At 45.9% G+C, this 22,428-nt stretch overlaps 1 protein-coding gene across 3 annotated transcripts in view; it reads right to left on the bottom strand.

Annotated features, from left to right (window-relative positions):
• Positions 1-21,783, bottom strand: part of LOC146358324 (protein mono-ADP-ribosyltransferase PARP14-like) — a 45,662-nt gene extending 23,879 nt beyond the window's left edge. The window contains exons 1-6 of one of the 3 annotated variants that reach the window (XM_084807791.1): positions 21,259-21,783; positions 17,632-17,771; positions 9,060-9,093; positions 6,341-6,538; positions 3,944-4,210; positions 1,900-2,136 (exon numbers count right to left, since the gene is read on the bottom strand). In XM_084807791.1, the coding sequence (XP_084663917.1) occupies positions 1,900-2,136; positions 3,944-4,210; positions 6,341-6,538; positions 9,060-9,093; positions 17,632-17,771; positions 21,259-21,766 (1,384 nt within the window). In that variant the 5' untranslated portion in view covers positions 21,767-21,783. Of the gene's footprint in view, positions 1-1,899; positions 2,137-3,943; positions 4,211-6,340; positions 6,539-8,521; positions 8,593-9,059; positions 14,293-17,631; positions 17,772-21,258 lie in introns of those variants that run through there. The other 2 variants (XM_084807795.1, XM_084807803.1) reach the window with 2 other exon arrangements.
• Positions 21,784-22,428: the final 645 nt, after the last annotated feature.

Genomic DNA, 22,428 nt, shown 5'->3' with positions numbered 1-22,428 from the left:
GAGGGTGTTCCACAAAGAGGGCATTGGGATACAGTCAGAAGGCTCTTTCCCTAGTTGTCACATGACGAGTCAAAGGAACCTTCAACAAAGCCTCTCCTCCAAATCTCGAGACATAGGGAGGCTGGTATAGGGAGAGGTGTTCCTTCACGTATTTGGGTCCCAAGCCATTGAGGGCTTTCTAGATAAGCCGTAGCACTTTAAATTGGTCTGGACGTGGATATCCTAGTAACTCAGTGTCACAAGACAATACAATATGGCTGAGGATAAACTGTTACAGTGCAATCCTATCCGTGTTCACTCAGAATCAAGTCGCACCGTGCAGTATCAAATACCGCAGCTGCACTTCTGCTAGTTCCCATGCACTCATGTGACCCACTGCTAGTGCAGTTGGAACTAGTGCTTCCTACGGCAACCCTGGAAATGCTTGTTTGCGGAACAGGACAGGTCAGCAGAGCTCCCTTCTGTGAGATCCACTGATCTGCACCATTCTGCAAACAAGCATTTCCACTCTTTCTGGTAGCTTCTGGAACTGCTAGCTTCCTGTTACACTAGAGCATTTCTACACCAGACTAAAATCCCGCATTTAAAACTGGGCTTTCTGCTTCCATTTTAAATGCAGGATCACGATGGACTCCCTCTACACATACTTCCTTCCCCCCCTTTTCCCCCTCCTATCCCCCCTTATCTGAGTCTTCCATAAGTTTCATTATATGGCCACTAGATGGTGCTGTGGTCTAGCTCCTCCTATTGCGACTTTTCCTTTTTCACAAGGGAACTGAAACGGAATTCAAGCAGGGTAATTTGATAGCTCATTGAGCTTCTTCACATGGAGCTTTTATCCTGCTATTGAGATTGCTCACTCACGGAAGTTTGTAGGCCCTTTAGATGACGTCATTAACTTCCAGGGCATCTCCTGCACTAAATAACCTTTATTCCATTGTTAAAAAGGTCGGAGATGATGAGCTATTAAATTACCCCGCCTGAGTTCCACTCGAATTCCCTCCGTGAAAAAGAAAAAGCCGCTATAAGAGGAGCTAGACCGATGAAATCTACGGAAGACTCAGATAAGGGGGAAAAGGAGGGGGAAAAGCGTGGGGAAGGAAGCATGTGTAAAGGGAATCTGTTGTGATCCTGCATTTAAAACGGAAGCAGAAATCCCGTTTTAAATGCGGAATTTTAGGCTGGTGTAGAGATGCTCATTATCTCTGATCTTTTAAAAATTGGAATAAAGGTGCTTTAGTGTGGGAGACACCCTGGAGATTCATGACGTCATCTAAAAGACCCGCAAACGTCCGTGAGTAACCAATTTCAATAGCAGGATAAAAGCTCTATGTGAATAAGACCCTAGCGCTGGGTCCCGCTAGTGTATGAGCAGCATTGGATACTGCCCACTGTGTTCAATGGGGCATACTCCCAGGGAAGTGGGTTGACAACTGCATCCTTAGTACAGGACAGGACATCTTGCCAAATCTGACTGTACTCAGACACAAAGGCAACTCCTTTGAGTTTTTGTGGAACCACATACATGCACCTATCATGCGACTAACATATTGCTAGCCAGTCAGTGAACTCTCATGGGGAGCTTAAGTGGGATCCCCTTTAGGGGGTGATTTTGGGTTAAAGAGAAGACCCTCCCATCAAGAGAGAACAGTCTGGACACAGAAACAAGATCTGCCTATATTTGCCAACTCCTGTCTTCTTGCCTAACAAGCCTGACAGAGTCTGGAACCCAGACAAACTGATATTTTCTTGTCCTTCCCCCCTGCTCCATTGGTAAACCACCTGAAAAGCACGAAAGACATGGCAATCATTATGAATATATTCCACTTTTTGCAATAATCGGGGTTTTGAGCCAACCCAAGTATAATCCAAAAGGAATGTTTTAACAGCACACATTACCTTTGCCATCCTGGAAGGTAATCACAGCAGAATTCTCTTCAGGACAGTAGTTGGCATCCAATACCGGTCCACCTCCATACTTCTTGCTTTCAAAATAGACTTCAATAAAATCTCTGGAGATGCCAGGTGGAATGTTTTCAACCAGAATGCTCTTAGTCACCTCCAGAGGGCATGCACGAATGTTCAGTTGCTTAACCCTACGGTACTGATTGAATGTCTCAATAAAACGGTCTGTGTCTACAAACAGAATAGTAATAATAATATAAAAGGAGTATAAAGCAAAGCAAGTGACTATGTAGTCTGTGACGTTACACATCTGCATATATATACATATATATTCTGTAAGTATAGTAATGTGTTCCTGTTATAAGTCTATGTTTATGCTGAGTATCTCAAGGGTGAGAGTGGGATGAGTGACAGGAAGAATGGTGGATTTGCATATGTGTGATGACTAGCTAAGTGAATGAAGGGGGAGTGAAGTGTGTGTGCTGTATAAACTGTGGGCTGTGCTGTGTGAGTCAGATAGGGATCAGAGATAGGGAATTCATATGTTAAGATTTTAGAACAGAGAGGGGTCTGTGGAGATTGTGAAGTGTTTGATCTGAGAGTGTGATCTGGTGTATTGTGTATGAGAGAACATACATTAGTAGAACCATGAAGAGTTGCTTATTTACTGTTCAACAACTTATTTGCTGTAATGAATAAAGTTTATTTGTTTACTCAGATCCTGCACCTTCTGCTCTGGGTTACATAAGGGCAAGGTAATAAAGGAAACAATACAGGTGATATTATAAACAAGTGTGTCCTTGCAGATAGAAGACTGAGTGTGGGTTGGATCTGAGCCTTAAAGGTTTTGGTGGCAGCATGATTGTGTGTGGGGAAGGCATTTTCTGCATGGGGTGAAAAAGCTGGAGAGAAGGGGTATTCTCATTGGGAAAGGGGAAGGAATGCCACATGCTCCTATTCAACAAGCTTATCCCAAGGTGCTCCTATCTACTATCTGGGGGGCACTCACATCTTCAATCTTTTCACCTTGTTTACCTTCTGCACAGAATCCCATCTTGCCTCCTGCTCTCTTCTATCCAGTCCCAAAGGCACATTCCCAAAGATCAACTCTGCTGTTTAGTTTCACCATGCCACACCAACTCTGCTGTTTAGTTTCACCATGCCAAGTTGCCACGGTGAAACTTCAATCACCCTTTTGTCCATACAGCTGTGATAGTTTAGACTGAGAAGTGGAAGAAGTGCACCCCTGGCGGGTGCAAGGATAATGATAAGCCCATGGGGATGAGACACATGGCTGCATGTAGGAAGCACGGTATTCTGCCCTGATGCTTCCATCGCCCACATAACGGAATGAAGCAAATCGTTCTTACATCTTTGCTCTTATTTTAGAAGGGATTCTTGAGCTCTACAATCAGAGCCAGGGCTGCCTTAAGGGAAGGGCAAGCTGGCCACTTACCCTGGGCCCTGAGCTAAATGGGGCAATGAGCTGAGCTTGTAATATTTTTTTTTTAGTGTACTGCAACGAGCTAGGTTAACAAAAAGCAGTAAATATCTTTAACCTTTCCTCCCACTCCCATAAGTTCTACAGGTTGTTTGGATACTATCTACAAACATGGACTTCCATCAATTAGCTTTAAAGCATTTTTTTCCTGAATTTCCAGTCTGATGTTGTTCATTCCCAATAAAAATCAACAGAACTTTGAGGCAACATAACCAAGCACTATAAGCACTACAAATACAATAAACACCTTGAGGGAGGGAGGGAGGGAGGGAGGGAGATAAGAAAACTGTAAGTTGATGTAGGGTATTGAATGCACTCCTTGCCCAGGATGCTATTCATCCTAGGGCAGGCCCTGATCTGAGCCTTGCTATTATCAATCACACACAAACGGATAGTGCCATCACGTTACACTAGAAGGCAAGTTGCCACAAGTTCAGAGCCTGGTAACAACACACTTTTCTTTTGTTTTCCAGTTGACTGACTCCTTTAAATGGTGGCAGAGACCCTATTGACTTCCCATAATCAATCCCCCCTTACCAGTTGGTTTGATGCAAGTGATTACAGCAGCATCTTTCTCAGGGACCATTTCCACGCTGAAGTCCTTGTCTTCTTCTGATAAGCCACTGACATTCTCTACCAGCAAAACTAGCATGCACGGCTCTATGGCCTCTTGCACATTCTCAACAAGAACTAGAGAAGCTGACATTTGTGGCTGATCTTGGGTCGTCTCCTGCTCATGCTTTCTGACATCCAGGGCAATTTTCTTCACACTGTGATCCTTTCTTTGCAAAACCTCTTGAGCATCTGGTTGGGGAGAGAGACAGTGCAAATAATGTCACCCAGCCAGCAAAACCTTATTAGCCTGGACAGCTCTGTACGTTTCTGCATACTCCAGAGCTGCACACATTCCCTGCCCCCTCACATCATGCCGCTCCACTCAACATCAAAGGTTAGGCCCAATGTCAAAGTTTCTATAGCCCATATCATTAGGGCAAAGGGCTCCTTAACATGGAGCTTTTATCCTGCTATTGAGATCGCTCAATCATGGAAGTTTGCAGGCTCTTTAGATGATGCTGTGAATCTCCAAGGCGTCTCCTGAACTAAATGCCCTTTGTTCTATTTTTAAATAGATTGCAGATAATGAGCTATCAAATGAGCTATCAAATTACCCCATTGTGTTCCGCTTGTGTTCCTTCTGTGAAAAGAGGAAAAGCAGCAAGAAGAGGAGAGAGAACAATGAAAGATAATGGAAGACTCAGATATGGGGAGAAGGAGGGGGAAAGGGGAGTTCATTATCCTGTGAGTTACAATGGGGGCTGGATTCTGTCTATGTCTTTACTACTCTCTTTCCCACAACAAACCCATTAGTGTATCCTCAGAAGTAACTCCCATTGTGCTGAATGTGGCTTGCCTTTGAATGTCTACATCAGAACTTACAGAGATCCCCCCTCAGTTGAAATGGCACACGTTTAAGCCCAATACCTTAAATGCGATTAAGTGAGATCTTGAGACTTCGGTCCATTGCCTTAGAACGTAACTCCTTCACAGCTTCCAAACAGAGATCCTGTGCATTAAAATGCGGGCTGGTTTTGCTCTCTTTCCCATGACAAACCCATTACTGTCTTGTCAGAAGTAACTCCCATTGTGGTCAATGAGGTCCTCTGGGTTAAAATGGGGGCTAGTTTCCTTCTTTGTGTTCTCCCCCCTCCCTTTCCCAGCACAAGCATATGTCTGTCTACTCAGAAGTAACTCCCATTGTGCTCAATGAGGCTTCCTTCTGAAATGCAGGTGGATCTGGACTTTCAGGGGAAAGAAGAAAGGCAGGGGGGGGGAGAAGGGGAAAGCCTTTTTAAAAACCCCGTACTCCTCCATTAGCTTCTCCTTCTGTTTCCCGGAAACACGGCCGAGGAGGCGGGAACACTGAAGTTGTGTGAAGGAGAGGGGGAGATGATCCTGGATGGAGCAGTCAGGCAGAGATGAAAAGATGCACACATAAGCACCTGTTTTAGGGGCAAGAAAGTTCAAAGGAGTGTGGGATGCTCCAGACACAGGGCTTTGATTTTTTGCTCCTTCTCTAAAGCAAAACAAAAGGGCTGGGAAGGCAAGGAGGAGACTGGCCAGAGCGGGAAACTTCAGGGGGGCACAGGGGGTGAGGGAGGGGAGAATCAGAAACAGGAGGAGGCGGGAAAACAGATGGGGTAAGCAGACCCAACCAACTCCAAAAAGACTTCACCCAGCCATCAAGAGAATAACGCAATTAGGGCTCTGTGGAAACAGTGCAGCCCACCAGGGTACAACGATGATAGACCGGGCCCTTTGGGGCAATGGAAACATGCGCAAGAGAAAATGCGCTTGGGGAAACAGCGCAACAAAGTTGGAAAAGAAGTGAAGGCGATAGTGTGGAAACACACCCCTAGAAAACCATTCACATGGCCGCTTGGTGGTGTTTTAAACTCTGAACACATTGCATGCGATGAGCCATTTGTGTATTGTTGCTTTACCACATAGAATGGATATCCAGATGGCTACCACAGACAGCAGCTCTCACACAACTAAACATAAAGCAGCCATGTGACTGCTCAGGTGTAAGGACCAGCTCTCTCAATGCTCAGGAGGACAGAAAATAGGAAGAAGCATCCTACCCTTTCCAAACAATGGATTAAATCCAGCATCACACTAGCAGAAGAGCCCTAGTGTAACAGGACAATCTCCCTCCCTCTCTGCCCCTACAGCTCTCCACGCCACCTGAAAATCTGCTCTAGGGGGTTTCTCAGCCCTCCAGAGGAGATTTTGAGTGTGCACAGAGAGCTGCAGGAGCGAGAGAGAGCCCCGCTCCCAGTTGTGCTGATGGAACCCCATCGACCAGCAGAATGACAGAGCTGGATACAAACCGCAGAGCCCTCTGCTGATGTGAGAAGCCCTTAAAAAAAATACCTGCTTTATGTTCAAAGGTGATGATAAACCGGTGGCCATCTTCAACACAGGACTTAATGGGGCCCCCACCAGAGCGCTTCTTATTTTCAAAGTACATCTCCAAAATTTCCACCTCAATTTCCTTCCCCGCAGCTGTCTCCACCACCACACTGAAGTCCTCCTGGGTCATCAGCTCCCCTGCCACATTTCCTGGACAGGCTGAAATAAAAAAAGGAAAGGATAACAGGTTTGTCCCATGCTTTTGTATGAGCCCAACCTAAAATTTATTTAAAGCTATTTGCTCTCCAAGCAACAAAATTTGAATCATACATCTGCTATCATATGTCTATCAACCACCATCGCAACAGGGATGGGGATCTAGTTCAGAGAAGAATGTATTGGTCATGGCTTATAATGCCTTTTCCTCACCGACCCTTTATGCTATTTTAAAGGATTTCATAGTTTGCCCTTCAATAAGCTTCTCAGGCAGAGAACTTAGCAAATGTATCATTTGCTAGGAATCTAGACTTACCAGGAAAGGCGTGAAGATACAATCAGACACAGCACCGCCTGGGCGCTTCCCTTCTAATGAACCACAGGCAAGAGAAGGGTTGGGGATCGCAAGGGATGGACGCGCCACCTGTGGTTCACCTTGGATTAGCCTGAAAATAAGCCAGGCCAACTCATGCCAAGGGCAGCTTACCACGAAATGAGGATGTGCATAACGTGGAAGACTGGCCATGCCAGCCTCTCTTCTTCATTCCTGATACATACACGTAAAAGCCAGTCTTCCAAACACGGATTCACGCAATCATCACTATGCTAAGATCATATACAGATCATTTGTTACCTCAACTGAGAATCAAGCCTTGCTTTTGAGCTCCTAGTTTGGCTAAGCATTTTATTAGGTGCTGCAGAGATATTTGTCCAGTTCAGCACAACTGTGCCAAGGCACCTTATGTTGCTCCGTCCCTTTCTGCTGGTGGTTATACAGAGGCGTGCTTGATTTTGGCTCACACTAGATAGTTGTATGCATTTGTTCGATTCAAGCTGTAAGCCTATTCCCACTTACCAGCACATGGGCCCCATTGAACTTAGTGGGACCTATTTCTGAGTAGATATTAGAGGATTATACTGTAAGGGTGCTTCCAGATGGGTGGCTCCTAGCACTACCTAATAAACGCTCTTCTGCTGTAGCTACGAGTGGAACTGTAACTTACTTTTCAACTGTTGGGGTATTTCACTGTTTGCGTGTGTGGATTTAACTGTGTTCCATCCATACAACATAGCCAAGGTAACCTGAGTTACTATTTTTCCCCCCGAAGAATCTTTTTGAAATAGATAATAAGTGCTGATGTGCTAATTGTTTAAGCATGGTTGCCAAATTACTGTACATAAAATGTAACAAGACAACAACATTCATTTTGAATCAAAAGTGTTTAATTTGAAAAACGAACACCCAGACACACACATTGCTGAAATGGTGGTGACAAAGAAGGTGGGGGTCTTTTTAATCCATTACTTAATTAGTACTTGGGGAGAGCAATCCTATGGCCGATAGACAGAGTCTGGAGGCACGATAGGATAGTTCAGATTTCTAGATCAAAGACAGCGCTCTGACTTGGGACCCAGGAGTCTGAGTTCCCTCCCTCCCCCTTGCAGCTGGCATGGAGACAACCGCACTGGCTGCCTCTCTGAGGTTGCAAAAGTGACCTCGGAGATAAGGGGAAGGGGGCATGCTGGTGGGCAGGGAAGGAGGGAACAGCTTATGTTCTATCCCCAGGCCTCCCCAGCCTCTTTCCCTCCTTCTCCCCGACACCAGAACTAGATGGGCAAAAAACACCATCTAGTGAAAATACAGAGCAGGAGGAGTACAGAGGCGAAGACGGCCTCCCACTCTGCTTTGGATGGCCATATGCCTCCGAATGCAGAAGTTAATGGCCATCCCCATAGGACTGTGCCCTAAGACCCTTACATTTAAGTGCTATTGTGCTGATATTTATTTATTTTTAACAGAAAGCATTTTAGTACTACCTAAAAGAGCAATTAAAAATTAATAGGGTGATGAAATAGTACTCGCCGAAAAGTTTATACAGAAAGCATGTCAAGTGGCAGCAAGTGCACCCAGCCAAATACTGGACATGTTAAAACCATGCTTTTTGGCAGGACAGAAAAGTAGCGCTACAAACAACCCACACTTACGGAGATCTCACTTCTGTACTGTTGCTCCCAAAAAGAAGTAGGATTTTCAGCAGTCTAAGATGGAAGAACCACTGCGAGGACAATGATTTGATAACAAGAGTGAGTGGATGCTCCATAAGAAGAGAATGAACCAAGTATAGCAGTTAGTAGTCTAAATGGGAGCACCCTAGGAGTGCAATCTTAAGCATATTTACAAAAGGCAGCTTTGCTGAAATTAGCAGCAGCTACATCCAAGAAAGGTCTTTTGGGACCAGAGCACAAGGCACTTACAGCATGCTCCTAACTACACTAACTCTGAACTAAGCCCCAGAGTTTTCAACATAACTGATTCCTAACTCGCTTAGTTTCATCTATGGCTGCAATTCAAAATTCCATCAAAATTGGCAGGCCCTGCTTCCATATACAATGTGTTTAGGACCAAGTGCAAAGATTTAGCATTTAGAATAATATTCCACATTTCCCAGAAAGAGGCAAACTTGCAACTATTATAAAATACATATTTAATCTTTACTTTTCAGTCTGTTTTAAAGAAACATACCTGGCTGCTGGGGTTCTCTAGCTTCAATGGGCTCCTGAAAGCAAAACAACAGTTAGCCAACATTCTTCCCAGGGGAACAGACTAGCCACATTCAGGCGTCTTGCTAAACCATAGTTTAGCATGATGTTAATGAGCCTAGGTGAGCCTCAGGCTCGCACACTCCTACTTTCCCACTCCTCTGGCCTGAATGTGAAGAGGAGATTGGAAGGTTTTCCTTCCATTTTCCATTAACCACAGTGTAGCATTTTGTCCAAGCCCTAAGCTGCGCTTAATGCTAACTATAACTTTTTTAAACAGCTCAACTTCATAACCTGAAGCTGCATTGTTTCAAACAAATCACAGTTAACAGTTTGTCAGTCCACATGACATGATGAGCTGTGGTTAAGCAAAAATGGAAGCTTCCAATCTTTTCCTCATGGCTGCATCAGAGTGTAGTAAAAATGTAACCTAAAAGCCATTGTATGTGTCTTAAGCAGCACATAGTACTGTAAGAGCTGCGCACGCCTGGAATGAGCAGATAGTAACCCTAAGATAAGGTTGCTAAGCAAACCGCTGGCAACCAATCAAAAGTAACACGCTGGCTAAGGAATGCAAGCTAAGTGATAAAACTGTAGCGCGGAGGTTGCCCAGGGTCGACTCTGCTTTGAGCGTGAGCTCCTTTGTCGAACTGTTTGCAAACAATAAAATCGAGTTGGACCCAGCCTGAAGTTGACTCTCCTCTTTGGGGCAAATTGGACTAGCCTCCAGGGGGCGAAACTAGCATTTTGTGCAACAAACTGGCGAGCCAGCCAGGAGTCCCTTGGACCAACCTGGGGTCAAACGACAGAACCGGCAAAGGTGCCTGTGGGGCGCGCCGGACCGCCTTTGAGGTCTGCCACGGCACCAGAGTACGGGGGTCGGGACACCCAGGAGGTTAAAGGCGTGGACTCCATTGATTGAGTCAACCAGGCTGAACGGGTCTGAAGAGACGGCACTAGGGTGTTGGGCAGAGTAAGTACTTGATTTCCCTTCTGTCTTTCTGTTTGAGTTGCCTTCGGAGCGTCTGAGGTTTGTCAGACTCTGTGTAAACGTCTGAGGTTTGTCAGACTCCGTGTCAGTGTCGGAGGTTTGTCAGGCTCCGTGTATGGTTTCAAATAGAGGTAGGCACAATGGGGGCGGGTAGCTCCCGTTTAGAAAGCTCTGCCACTCCCTTGGGATGCATGCTAAAGAACTTTAGCAAAGTCAAGCGTCTGAGGTTTGTCAGACTCCGTGTACTAAGATGTCGAAAGGCAAGCTGGTTACACTCTGTCAGTTGGAATGGCCAGCATTTGGAATTAGTTGGCCAGACATAGGATCCTTTGGTGTAAATCTTGTAAATGCTGTATATAAAAATGTGGTGAATAATGGGCAATGGGATCAATTCGCTTATATTGATAGTTGGTTAAATTGGTGCGGAAAGAATCCCGCTTAGTTACAGAAGTGTAAATGTGTAAATGTGTTACTGGCAAAGGACCACAGGGGCAAGAGACCCCGGGTGGTGTCTGAATCAAGTAGTAAGAGATAAATTTGCCTCAGGGAAGGTGAGGTTATCAGCATTTGGATGAGTGCCAACCAAAATCCACTGAAGGTGAGAAAAGGTTGAATATAAAGTTCAATATTATAAAGTCATGATGGTATGCTCCGAGGTGAAGCCCAAGGCCCCTGTTCCCCCCGATTCAAGCCCCACGGAAGGAGCTTGAAGACTGGGAGACCCTGCCCAAGGTGCCCTGAGCTCCCCCCCGTCTGATTCGGTCTGTTAGGTTGGGAAGAGAGGTTGTTGGGGGAGGGAGGGGGCCCGCCAGAGACAGTTTGTCTGCCACCGTATCCAAGTTTGTTAGAAGAAGCAAAAGCAGTTGAAAAAGTTGCAACTTCTGAAGAAAGAGATTTGTTTGATGACTTAAAGACTGTGGCAAAATCAAGAAACAAAGACAGAGCAAGTTCTTAAAATATCAGGGTCTGTGTAAGCTTATCTCTGTCAGCCTGCTCAGAGCAGAGCCAAGGGGACTTGCCTAACCCCCCTTCGCCGTGGCTGGTTTAGCCTTAGCAAGCAGAGAGGCTGGAGGTGTCTGTGAGGACCTGACAAAAGAGTGAGATTTGCAAAAAAAAAACAAGAAAAGCATCACAGCTGGAAAGCTGAGCAGCACTGCTCTGTTCTTACCTGTGGAGGAATCTAGAAGAGGTGTAAGGTTACACCTTCCCCATTCGAACTGATGAAGAGACACAGAGCTTTTGTTAAGAACATCCCTTCTTTATGGCCCAAAGCCTTCTTTGTTAGAGGCACTCTGCACATGGACTGGAACTTTGGCCAGTTAAAGACTTGCCATAAAAAGTACTGTGAGGCTTGTCATAGCCTTCAACTCCCGTTGTTGTAGATTGTGTGTTTGTTTGTGATCAGCTCAGTGTACAGTTTGATTTGTGATTTCAACACTCAGATAAAAAGCTGCATTTGACTGAAAGAACTGGGTATATTTAGCCTTGAGAAGAGAAGACTGAGGGGAGATCTGATAGCGCTCTTCAAGGACTTGAAAGGTTGTCCCAGAGAGGAAGGCCAGGATCTCTTCTCAATCATCCCAGAGTGCAGGACACGGAATAATGGGCTCAAGTGACAGGAAGCTGGATTCCAGCTGAACATCAGGAGAAACGTCCTAACTGTTAGAGCAATACGACAATAGAACCAATTACCTGGGGAGGTGGTGGGCTCTCCCACCCTGGAGGCATTCAAGACGAGGCTAGACAGCCATCTGTCAGGGATGCTCTGATTTAGATTCCTGCACTGGACAAGGGGTTGGACTCGATGGCCTTGTAAGCCCCTTCCAACCCTACTATTCTATGATTCTATGATTTCCAAGGCTTTGATTTCATTTACCCTAATGAAGCATACAGATACAAATTGCTAGAGATTCATAGACTACAAAGGAAACAGCCTTCAAAAAGTTCAAAGAGAAACTACGAAAGTTAGTTTCCCTTTAAAAAGGGGGCAGCAAATTCTCTTAACTTAAGAGGTGAGAGAGAGAGAGTCCCCCACTCTCCCGTGATACTTCTAAGCCCAGCTGTGTTTCTGAAGCCTAAGAAAGTTCCTGCCCCATGTGTTCCAGCTCTTTCTCAAAATCTGAACTGTTCTGACGTTCCATTTGCTCAGAGGCAAACCTGACACTCTGCCAAAACTCATGCAGTGTGGAGTTGCCGATGCAAAAATGGTGGCTTGGAACTCTTTCCACATATGAGAACGCCCTTCCCTTAATTTTGATGGGCCCTGACCATGCAGTCAGAGGAGCAGTATAATGGGTAGATCTGCTCCACCATGCCCTACTATACAAAACAAATGTTTTCCAGTCATGGTGTTAGATTTTAATGATATGAAAAAGGTATAAAAGAAGGCAGAAGAAAGTAGCAGACAAAAAGGCTTAAAAAAAAAGAAAAAAAGCTTATCCCAAATGTGTGTCGTTGAAGATCTAAGCAAGCGAGTCTCTGTCGAAGCAATGGCAAACAGCCTAACTTGCAGAGAAAACAAAGAGTTAAAACTGGTGCATGGCACAGAGAATTTGAAACATGATCTGCAGAACAGGCAAGCCAAAAGATAAGTGTGCCTGTTACAAGAGGGAGGCTATAGTAGCCATAAAAAGGGGTGAAGCCCCCGTATGAAGCTTTAACAAAAATATTACCCACTAGAAGTGGACAATTAAAATAAAAAAGGCTTTTCTTAAATTGAAGCAAGCCTTAATATCACCGCCTGCTTTAGCCTTATCAGACCCCAGATCATGAAGTTTTTAGAGCTATGGTGCACATGAGAGCACATAAAAAAGTGCCATTCCTGGAAAAAGGAAAAGGCAATGCTGGCAGCCACCATGGGCGGAGATATAAACAGCAGCTTGAGAGCACAGAAGCGACCAGAGGGGGGGTCAGAAAAGGAAAGGGCCGACCGGGGCTCAATAAATGTGCGTATTGCCGAGAGAAGAGACATTGGAAGAAAGATTGTCCAGAGCTGAAAGAAAAGAGAAAAGAGACTCACCCTGAAGGCTGCCAAATGCTGGCAGGGTCCTCCAGTGGGGGGGAGTCTAGCTGAAGGGCCACCACCCTACGAACAAACGCTCGGGAGAATCCCAAGGTAAAAGTAAAGGTTGGTGGCGAGGACTGTAAAGCCCTAGTAGATACTGGAGCCACATTTTCTATGATCCCTGTGAAGCCCCCCGGCAAGAGAAAGTGGAAAGCATGTAACTATAGAAGAAATTAAAGGGAAAAAAAACAAACTAAATTGCCCATGTGTAAGCCCCTCCTCACGAAGACTGGAAATAACATACTGGAACATGCCTTTGTAGTTTCATCTGCATACCTGGTTGCCCTCTTGGGGCGGGACTTGTTAACAAAACTGCAAGCTAAAATCTTCTTCCGTGATAATCAGATTGTAGTACAGCTGCCAGCAACGCAGGGCTCAAATTATCGAATGGCCCTTCAAGCAATCAAGATTGTGTCAGAGGCCAAAGGGACTGAGATTTTAGAGAATGTTAATCCATGTGTGTGGGCAGACAGAATCCCTGCCCGACCAAATGCATAACACAAATTAAAATCTTCTTTAAAAAGGGAGAGCCCTGTGTGCGTGAGGCAGTATCCTCTGAAAAAAGCCACCTGTGCAGGCTTGAAGCCGCTCATTGAGAAGTTCAAAAATTATGGTTAGCTAATAAAGGGATCATCCCTCTTTAGCACCCCGATTTTGAGTGCGCCCGAGGCAGATAGCACCTCCTTCAGGTTGGACCAAGACCTGAGAACAGTGGCTAACTGCCCTTTGTGCCTCAAAAATGATTCAAAGATGTTTGAGCCCCCAGCTCAAATGAGAAGTCGCCCATGCGCTTACTATCCTTTTCAGAGATTTCAAATTGACTTTTCAGAGTTGCCCCAGCCTCATGGCTATCGGTACCTGCTAGTAATGATAAAAGCAATTGACTGCACCGCTCAGACAGTAGCCAAGATCCTGTTAAAAAGTAATCCCTAAGCTCTTGTTACCTAAAGAGAGTGAATCAAATCAGGGGCCCCATTTTGTTGGACAAGTGACGCAAGTAGTGGCCCAGGCATAACAAACTAACTAGAAGCTACACCCCCCTTAGAAACCTCAATCTACAAGTCAAGTTGAGAAGATGAACCGCACCTTAAAGACAATGCTCATTAAAATTTGTTTAAAGATTAAGTTGAAAGGCCACAGGCCTTGCCAATCACCTTGACTCGAGTATGGTGCACCCCCAAGGGAAGTATTAAATTGACACCTTTTAAACGTTCCATAAGTGCCCACCTCGGATATTACCTATGGCTGATAGCTTAAATGTGAATTTAAAAGTAAAAGTTTTAAGATTCAAGGTTATGTTACTGCTTTGCAGTCTGTTTTGTTTTCACAGGTTTGCGACACCGCACCAATCCTGGCCTTTAGATGCTCCAGTGCATAATCTCAATCCCAGCGATTGGGTGCTAATCCAGTCCTAGAAAGATGAACCACCTACCAAGAAGCAGAAGGGTCTGTTTCAGATCCTACTTACCACTCCCATTGCTATGAAAGTCGCCAAAGAAAAGAAGTGGATTCATCACACTGAATAAAGGCATCACCTGCACCAGAGAGGGTCACACCGGAAGCTGACCCACCTGAAGGTCACCGTTGGAATAATGAACCCCTGAAAGGACTCAAGTAGCTCTACAGAAAGGGGACGCTCTCGTTTCAAGGGTTCCTGATGAACAGAACAAAACTGAGTTCCAAAAGTTCAAAAAAACTGTGTTTTTGTTGTCAACATTCTAGTAGCTAGAACAAGGGCGTCCCAGGCCTCACTTGCTGTTTAGAGAAAACCGTCAATGCCGCAGCGATAATAGTTTGCGCCTTTAAGTGCGTAGTCCACCGCGGGACCAAAGAGAGTATAAATTTGAGAAAAGCCTTTTGAGGGGGGAATTGTAGTAAAAATGTAACCTAAAAGCCATTGTATGTGTCTTAAGCAGCACATAGTACTGTAAGAGCTGCGCACGCCTGGAATGAGCAGATAGTAACCCTAAGATAAGGTTGCTAAGCAAACCGCTGGCAACCAATCAAAAGTAACACGCTGGCTAAGGAATGCAAGCTAAGTGATAAAACTGTAGCGCGGAGGTTGCCCAGGGTCGACTCTGCTTTGAGCGTGAGCTCCTTTGTCGAACTGTTTGCAAACAATAAAATCGAGTTGGACCCAGCCTGAAGTTGACTCTCCTCTTTGGGGCAAATTGGACTAGCCTCCAGGGGGCGAAACTAGCATTTTGTGCAACAAGAGGAGGCGAGCAGAGAGGGAAGTACACAAGCCTGAGGCTTGCTGCCGTTCATTCACATCATCCTAAACTATGGTTTAGCACAACATCCAAATGCGACCTCTATAGCTTAGTTCACACCGTCAAAATCTTCCTCCGTGTTGTCTGTTCCAACTACCCAGGAAACTCATGTGTGCCAAGAACATAGAACTGCAGCCTGAATCACCTGCTATGCTCACTTATCTAGGAGTAAGCCCCAATGAACACAGTGGGATTTACTTCTGGGTAAACATGCATACAATTGTTCTATTAGAACAGTAGTTATCAAACTTCAGGAAGCTCTTTCCCCATCATCTGCTGAGGAATCCTTGACCATCTGCCAGGGATCACCTGAATTCTGCAAAGGGATCACGGGGCATGTTCTAAGGCTCACTGTTCATACAGGACACTATCCAAGTAGCCTGGGTCTCACAGTCACCCCACATCAACTGAGAACACACCCTAGAACAGAGGTCTCCAGCACGGTACCTGTGGGTGCCATGGCACCCATGGGGGCCTCCAACGGCACTCACCCTCTCTACTCCTTGCCCTCTTCAAAAAAGTAAATTTTAACATAAAAACCTTGAAAAAAGGGCACGGGGTTCTCTTTCCTGCTTGTGCACCTGCTTCAGAACAGCTGCTGAGAGGCAAAGAAGGAAAGAGCTGCTTTCTGGCCCTGCCCAATCTTCCCCACACACAGACTTTCTCCTTTGCTTTCTCTCTCTCCCTAGTCCCAGTCTCTATCCTATTTCTGTCCCCACAACCCCTTTCCCTGCTATTTCTCTCTCTTCCCCATCTGCAGCCTTCTTCTTTCTCTCCCTTTCAGGCCTCTAGCCTCACCCTCTCTCCCCACTAGACCCTTTTGCTTTGCTATTTCTCCCGCCCTCCCAGGCTCTAGCCCCGTTTAGACAGGGGCCTTGCTGAATGGCCAAAAGCCCTTGTCCATCAAGGGGTCTGGAGGAGGTGTCTTACAGTCATGCTTTGCCCTTCTAAGCTAACGCAAAGGCGAGGAGCCTTTGCTAGGAACACCTCTGGGCCCCTTGACAGACCACGGCTGCTGGCCCCTGTTTAAACAGGGCGTCACTGCTCAGCCCTTAAGCATTGACACTTCAACCTGGGCGACCCTCCTGCAAACCCCACCCCACCTCTGTCAGGTTCTCACAGACAGCTTCCAGCCCCCCTGCCTGCCAAGGCCAGACCAGCAGGTGGACTCCCCCCGGCTCTGCTCTGAGAACACTGCCAGAGACAAGCTCACACAGATTCTGACATTCCAGAGGCTGAATAGGCCCAGGCCCTTCCAGGCTACTTCTAATCAAACCCTGACTATAGCCGACAAGGCCCACTGCAGTGCTGAAGCTGGGGCCGGACATTCCCTCCCCTCTACCCCTTTGCTTTGCTATTTCCCGCCCCCTCCCAGCCTCTAGCCTCACTATTTCCCTCCCCCCGCCACCACCTAAGCTCACATTTGCCTAGCCAGGCCCCCACGGCAGCCATTATGTGACTACTCATATCCTCCATGGGAGCCATTTTGTAATGGTGCTCACAGCAGTTTCTCAAATTCCCAGATGTGCCCATGGGTTCAAGAAAGGTTGGGGACCCCTGCCTTAGAACATGCCCCTGCACCTGCAAATTGGAGGGGAGGAGCAGTAGTGGGCATGCAAGCAGCTTTCAGGGAAACTTGTCTGCCATTACCAATATTCTCGTTTGGGTAACCCATAATAAGCTTCGAAGGAATCCCAGGGTTCTCGGAAATACAGTTTCAAAACCACATTACCTAGATCGGGGTATTGAATTTGTGGCCCTCCAGATGTGGCTGGACTCAAACTCCTATCATTCTTGACTACTGGCCATGCTGACTGAAGCTGATGGGAGCTGTAGTCCAACAGCATCTGAAGGGCAACAGGTTCCCCATTCCAGCCTTCCCTAACCAGATACCCTCCAGATGTGCTGGACTACAGTGGCTATATTGGCTGGGGATGATGGGAATTACAGTCCAACAAATTTGGAAGGCGCCCAGTTGGGGAAGGTTGACCCGGACCATAGGCAGGTAGAACTGCCTATTCCCAGCAGGGGCATTCTTCACTCACGACAGCACACAATAGCCTCTTTGCTTACAGGAATCGCTTCCGGATACTTGTAGCTATCCACGTGGAAAGCCTGGGAGGACACACCTTCCTCATGCAAATTCATTGTGGTGACAACCCAGATGCCGAGCGCAGACAAAGATTTAGGGTATGCAAATAGGTCCAGACTGGAACGTTTCATTTACCTGACTTGGCTCTGGTTCTCCCAAGGACTCCTTCTCAACAGTTGCTTCTGCCTCTATAGGCAGGGAGACAGTTAGCTTTCGTTTCTTTTTTCCTGGCATATCAAGTTCATGGTTGTTCATGCTAAGAACTCTCTTTCTCGCTAAAATGAAAAACAGGAAAGCCATAATTGAAAAACCAAATCTCATACCTAGATTATCTTAGTACGAACAGAGAAAGCTGCCTTATACCAAGTCAGACCACTGGACCATCTAGCTAACACTGACCAGCAGCGGTTCTCCAAGGTTTGAGACCGGGGCCTTTCTCAGCCCTACATCTATATTAGCAGGTATAATAATAGAGGAGGAATGGAGGGGAGGGTGCAATCCTGGAACAAAGTACATGCTATTCAAGGGCTCCTCACGGAATTCTGGGGATTTTAAATGTGGGTGTGTACATGTATATGTGGGGGGGGGGCAGTTTGAGAACAGGAAAATAAATCCCTCTTTACAGTGTGGTTGGTTTTAAGATTTTCTTTGTAAACTGATCTCAGGATTTTGAGGCACCATACATTTTGAACTGGAATCAGCAACATCAAGATTCTGGGTGAAGAATTATTGGCTGGAAGATTTGGATGGTTAAACTGTTCCAAAGGCCAAGAGTGTTTCCTGCTCCCTTCACTCCAAAGAACGGAAATACACAAACAAGCTACCAAAGAGACTGATGCCTTGCATGGCATCCTAATGTAGCATGCCATTAGCCTTACCCCCAACCCACAAGTTATATGCTTGTGAGGTGAAGTCTGCTGGGGGTGGGCTGTATTACCAGCTAAGATACCTGGTTGAGGCTGTCTCCTTTTGCCCTCCCCTTGCAGGTATTTAAAAGCCGTTCCTGGCCAAGACACAGCCCTTTGGCAGGAGCTGAAGTGCTCTTGGCCTTTGGCTCTAAGCCTGTGGCATCACTGGAGACAGCAGGCTGGGCAGCTGAACACTGCAGGCAGAGAGGCATTCTTCATCTTTTGCCTCCAGAGTCTTGTCTGCCTGCTTGTGGAAAGACACAGATACCAGCAGAGGTGGGCCCCTCACAGCTGTTCAGCTCAATATACCCCAGCAACCGCCAGCACCAGAGGGCAACACCTTGGAGAACAGAGGAGCAATTGCAGACATTCACTGCTCCTTGTTAGGTATTGCATCAAGGGCTTGCTGTTGTTGTTGTTCAGTCATTAAGTCATGTCCGACTCTTCGTGACCCCATGGACCATAGTACGCATCCCACCCCATCCAGTTATGTGTGACTTCTAAATTTGGTTGATTTAGCTTACTTTGAAGTTGGTGTTCCAGACCGTTTTCCAGAATATGGATTATTGCCTGGAACAGCTACCAAAACGTGGTTTCTGTTAAAGTTTTGTGGCTTATTGCAGCCCCCCTCCCCGCCCACTCCATCAAGAGCATCTGGGTTAAAATAAATGGAGCAAAGAATAAAAGGAGCATGATGGTCGGAGTCTACTACCAGCCACCCAATCAAGGAGAAGACGAGGATGAAACTCTTGAAAAGCAAATAGCCAGTGTTTCAAGGAAACATGTTGTTGTTCAGTCGTTAAGTCGTGTCTGACTCTTCCTGACCCTATGGACCATAGCACGCCAGGCCTTCCTGTCCTCCGCTCTCTCCCAGAGCCAGAGTGTGTTCAAGTTCATATTCATTGCATCGGTGATGCTATCTAGCCATCTCATCCTCTGCCGTCCCCTCCTTTTGCGTTCAATCTTTCCCAGCATCAGGGTCTTTTCCAGGGAGTTTTCTCTTCGCATTAGGTGGCCAAAATATTTGAGCTTCAGCTTCAGGATCTGTCCTTCCAATGAGCACTCAGGGTTGATTTCCTTGAGGATTGACTGATGTGACCTCCTTGCAGTCCAGGGGACTCGTAAGAGTCTTCTCCAGCACCACAGTTCGAAAGCATCAATTCTTCGGCGCTCAGCCTTCCTTATAGTCCAGCTCTCACAGCCATACATTACTACTGGGAAAACCATAGCTTTGATTAGACGGACCTTTGTCGGCAAGGTGATGTCTCTGCTTCTTACTATGCTGTCTAGGTTTGCCATAGCTTTCCTCCCAAGGAGCAAGCGTCTTTTAATTTCATGGCTACAGTCACCGTCTGCGGTGATCTTGGAGCCCAAGAAAATAAAACCTGTCACTGCTTCCATTTCTTCCCCTTCTATATGCCAGGAAGTGATGGGGCCAGATGCCATGATCTTAGTTTTTGTAATGTTGAGTTTCAAACCAGCTTTTGCACTCTCCACTTTCACCCTCAACAAGAGGCTCTTTAGATCTTCTTCACTTTCTGCCATTAGGGTGGTATCATCTGCGTATCTGAGGTTGTTGATAATTCTCCTGGCAATCTTAATTCCGACCTGTGATTCATCCAACCCGGCGTTTCTCATGATGTACTCTGCATATAAGTTAAATAAGCAGGGTGACAATATGCAGCCTTGTCGTACTCCTTTCCCAATTTGGAACCACTCGGTTGTTCCATGTCCGGTTCTTACTGTTGCTTCTTGGCCTTCGTACAGCTTTCTCAGGAGACAGGTAAGGTGGTCTGGTACTCCCATCTCCTTAAGAATTTGCCACAGTTTGTTGTGATCCACACAATCAAAGGCTTTAGTGTAGTCAATGAAGCAGAAACAGACGTTTTTATGGAATTCTCTTGCTTTCTCCATGATCCAGCAAATGTTGGCGATTTAATCTCTAGTTCCTCTGCCTCTTCGAAACCCAGCTTGTACTTCCGGTAGTTCTCGGTTCGCATACTGCTCAAGCCTAGCTTGTAGGATTTTGAGCATAACCTTGCTGGCATGTGAAATGAGCGCAATTGTACGGTAGTTTGAACACTCTTTGGCGTTGCCCTTCTTTGGAATTGGAATGTAAGCTGACCTTTTCCAGTCTTGTGGCCACTGTTGAGTATTCCAAATTTGTTGGCATATTGAGTGCAGCACTTTGACAGCATCATCTTTTAGGATTTTAAATAGCTCGGCTGGAATACTGTCATCTCCACTAGCTTTGTTGTTAGTAATGCTTCCTAAGGCCCACTTGACTTCACTCTCTAGGTTGTCCGGCTCAAGTTCAGTGACCGCACTATCATGGCTATCAGGGACATTCAGATCTTTCCTGTATAGTTCTTCTGTGTATTCTTGCCACCTCTTCTTAATCTCATCTGCTTCTGTTAGGTCCCTGCCTTTTTTGACCTTTATCATGCCCGTCTTTGCACAAAACATTCCCTTGAGATCTCCCATTTTCTTGAAGAGATCTCTAGTCTTTCCCATTCTGTTGTTTTTCTCGATTTCTTTGCATTGTTCATTGAAGAAGGCCTTCTTGTCTCTCCTTGCTATTCTCTGGAACTCTGCATTCAGTTGGATATATCATCCCCTTTCTCCCTTGCTTTTCGCTTCCCTTCTTTCCTCAGCTACTTGTAAAGCCTCATCAGACAGCCACTTGGCTTTCTTGCATTTCTTTTTCTTTGGGATGGATTGAGTTGCTGCCTCCTGAACAATGTTACAGACCTCCGTCCATAGTTCCTCAGGCACTCTGTCTATCAGGTCTAATTCCTTAAATCTATTCGTCACCTCCTCTGTATATTCATAAGGGACACGATTTAGGTCATACCTGAATGATTTAGTGGTTTCCCTGTGTTCTTCAATTTAAGCCAAAATTTTGCAAGAAGCAGCTCATGATCTGAGCCACAGTCAGCTCCAGGTCTTGTTTTTACTGACTGTATAGAGCTTCTCCATCTTTGGCTGCAAAGTACATAATCAACCTGATTTCGATATTGACCATCTGGTGATGTCCATGTGTAGAGTCGCCTCTTGTGCTGTTGGAAAAGAGTGTTTGCTATGATCAGCGTGTTCTCTTGGCAAAACTCGATTAGCCTTTGTCCTGCTTCATTTTGTACACTAAGGCCATGCTTGCCTGTTATCCCGGTGATTTCTTGACTTCCTACTTTAGCATTCCAATCCCCTATGATGAAAAGGACATCTTTTTTTGTTAGTTCTAGAAGGTGTTGTACGTCTTCGCAGAACCGATCAACCTCAGCTTCTTTGGCCTCAGTGGTTGGGGCATAGACTTGAATTACTGTAATGTTGAATGGTTTGCCTTGGATTTGTACTGAGATCATTCTGTCGTTTTTGAGACTGTACCCCAGTACTGCTTTTCCCACCCTTTTATTGACTATGAGTGCTACTCCATTTCTTCTAAGGGATTCTTGCCCACAGTAGTAGATATAATGGTCACCTGATTAAATTCGCCCATGCTTGTCCATTTTAGTTCGCTGATTCCCAAGATGTCGATATTCAATCTTGCCATCTCATGTTTGACCACCTCCAGCTTACCTTGATTCATTGATCTTGCATTCCAGGTTCCTAAACAATATTGTTCTTTACAGCATCGGACTTTCTTTTCACCACCAGATACATCCACAGCTGAGTGTCCTTTTGGCTTTGGCCCAGCTGCTTCACTCTTTCTGGCGCTACTTGGAAATTCCCTCTGCTCTTCCCCAGTAGTATATTGGACACCTTCCGACCTGAGGGGCTCATCTTCCGATGTCATCTCTTTTAGCCTTGTGATACGTTCCATGGGGTTTTCTTGGCAAGAATACTGGAGCGGGTTGCCATTTCCTTCTCCAGTGGACCACATTTTGTCAGAACTCTCCACCATGACCTGTCCATCTTGGGTGGCCCTGCATGGCATAGCTTATGGCTTCACTGAGTTACGCAAGCCCCTTCGCCACAACAAGGCAGTCATCCATGAAGGGGGCATCAAGGGCTATGGCTCTCTATT

This window comes from Heloderma suspectum, chromosome 1 (genome assembly GCF_057233095.1).
Source record: "Heloderma suspectum isolate Gila_16-S chromosome 1, 16-S_ref, whole genome shotgun sequence".
In the NCBI taxonomy this organism is placed as follows: domain Eukaryota; kingdom Metazoa; phylum Chordata; class Lepidosauria; order Squamata; family Helodermatidae; genus Heloderma; species Heloderma suspectum.
This window is presented reverse-complemented; position numbering and strand designations above follow the sequence as displayed.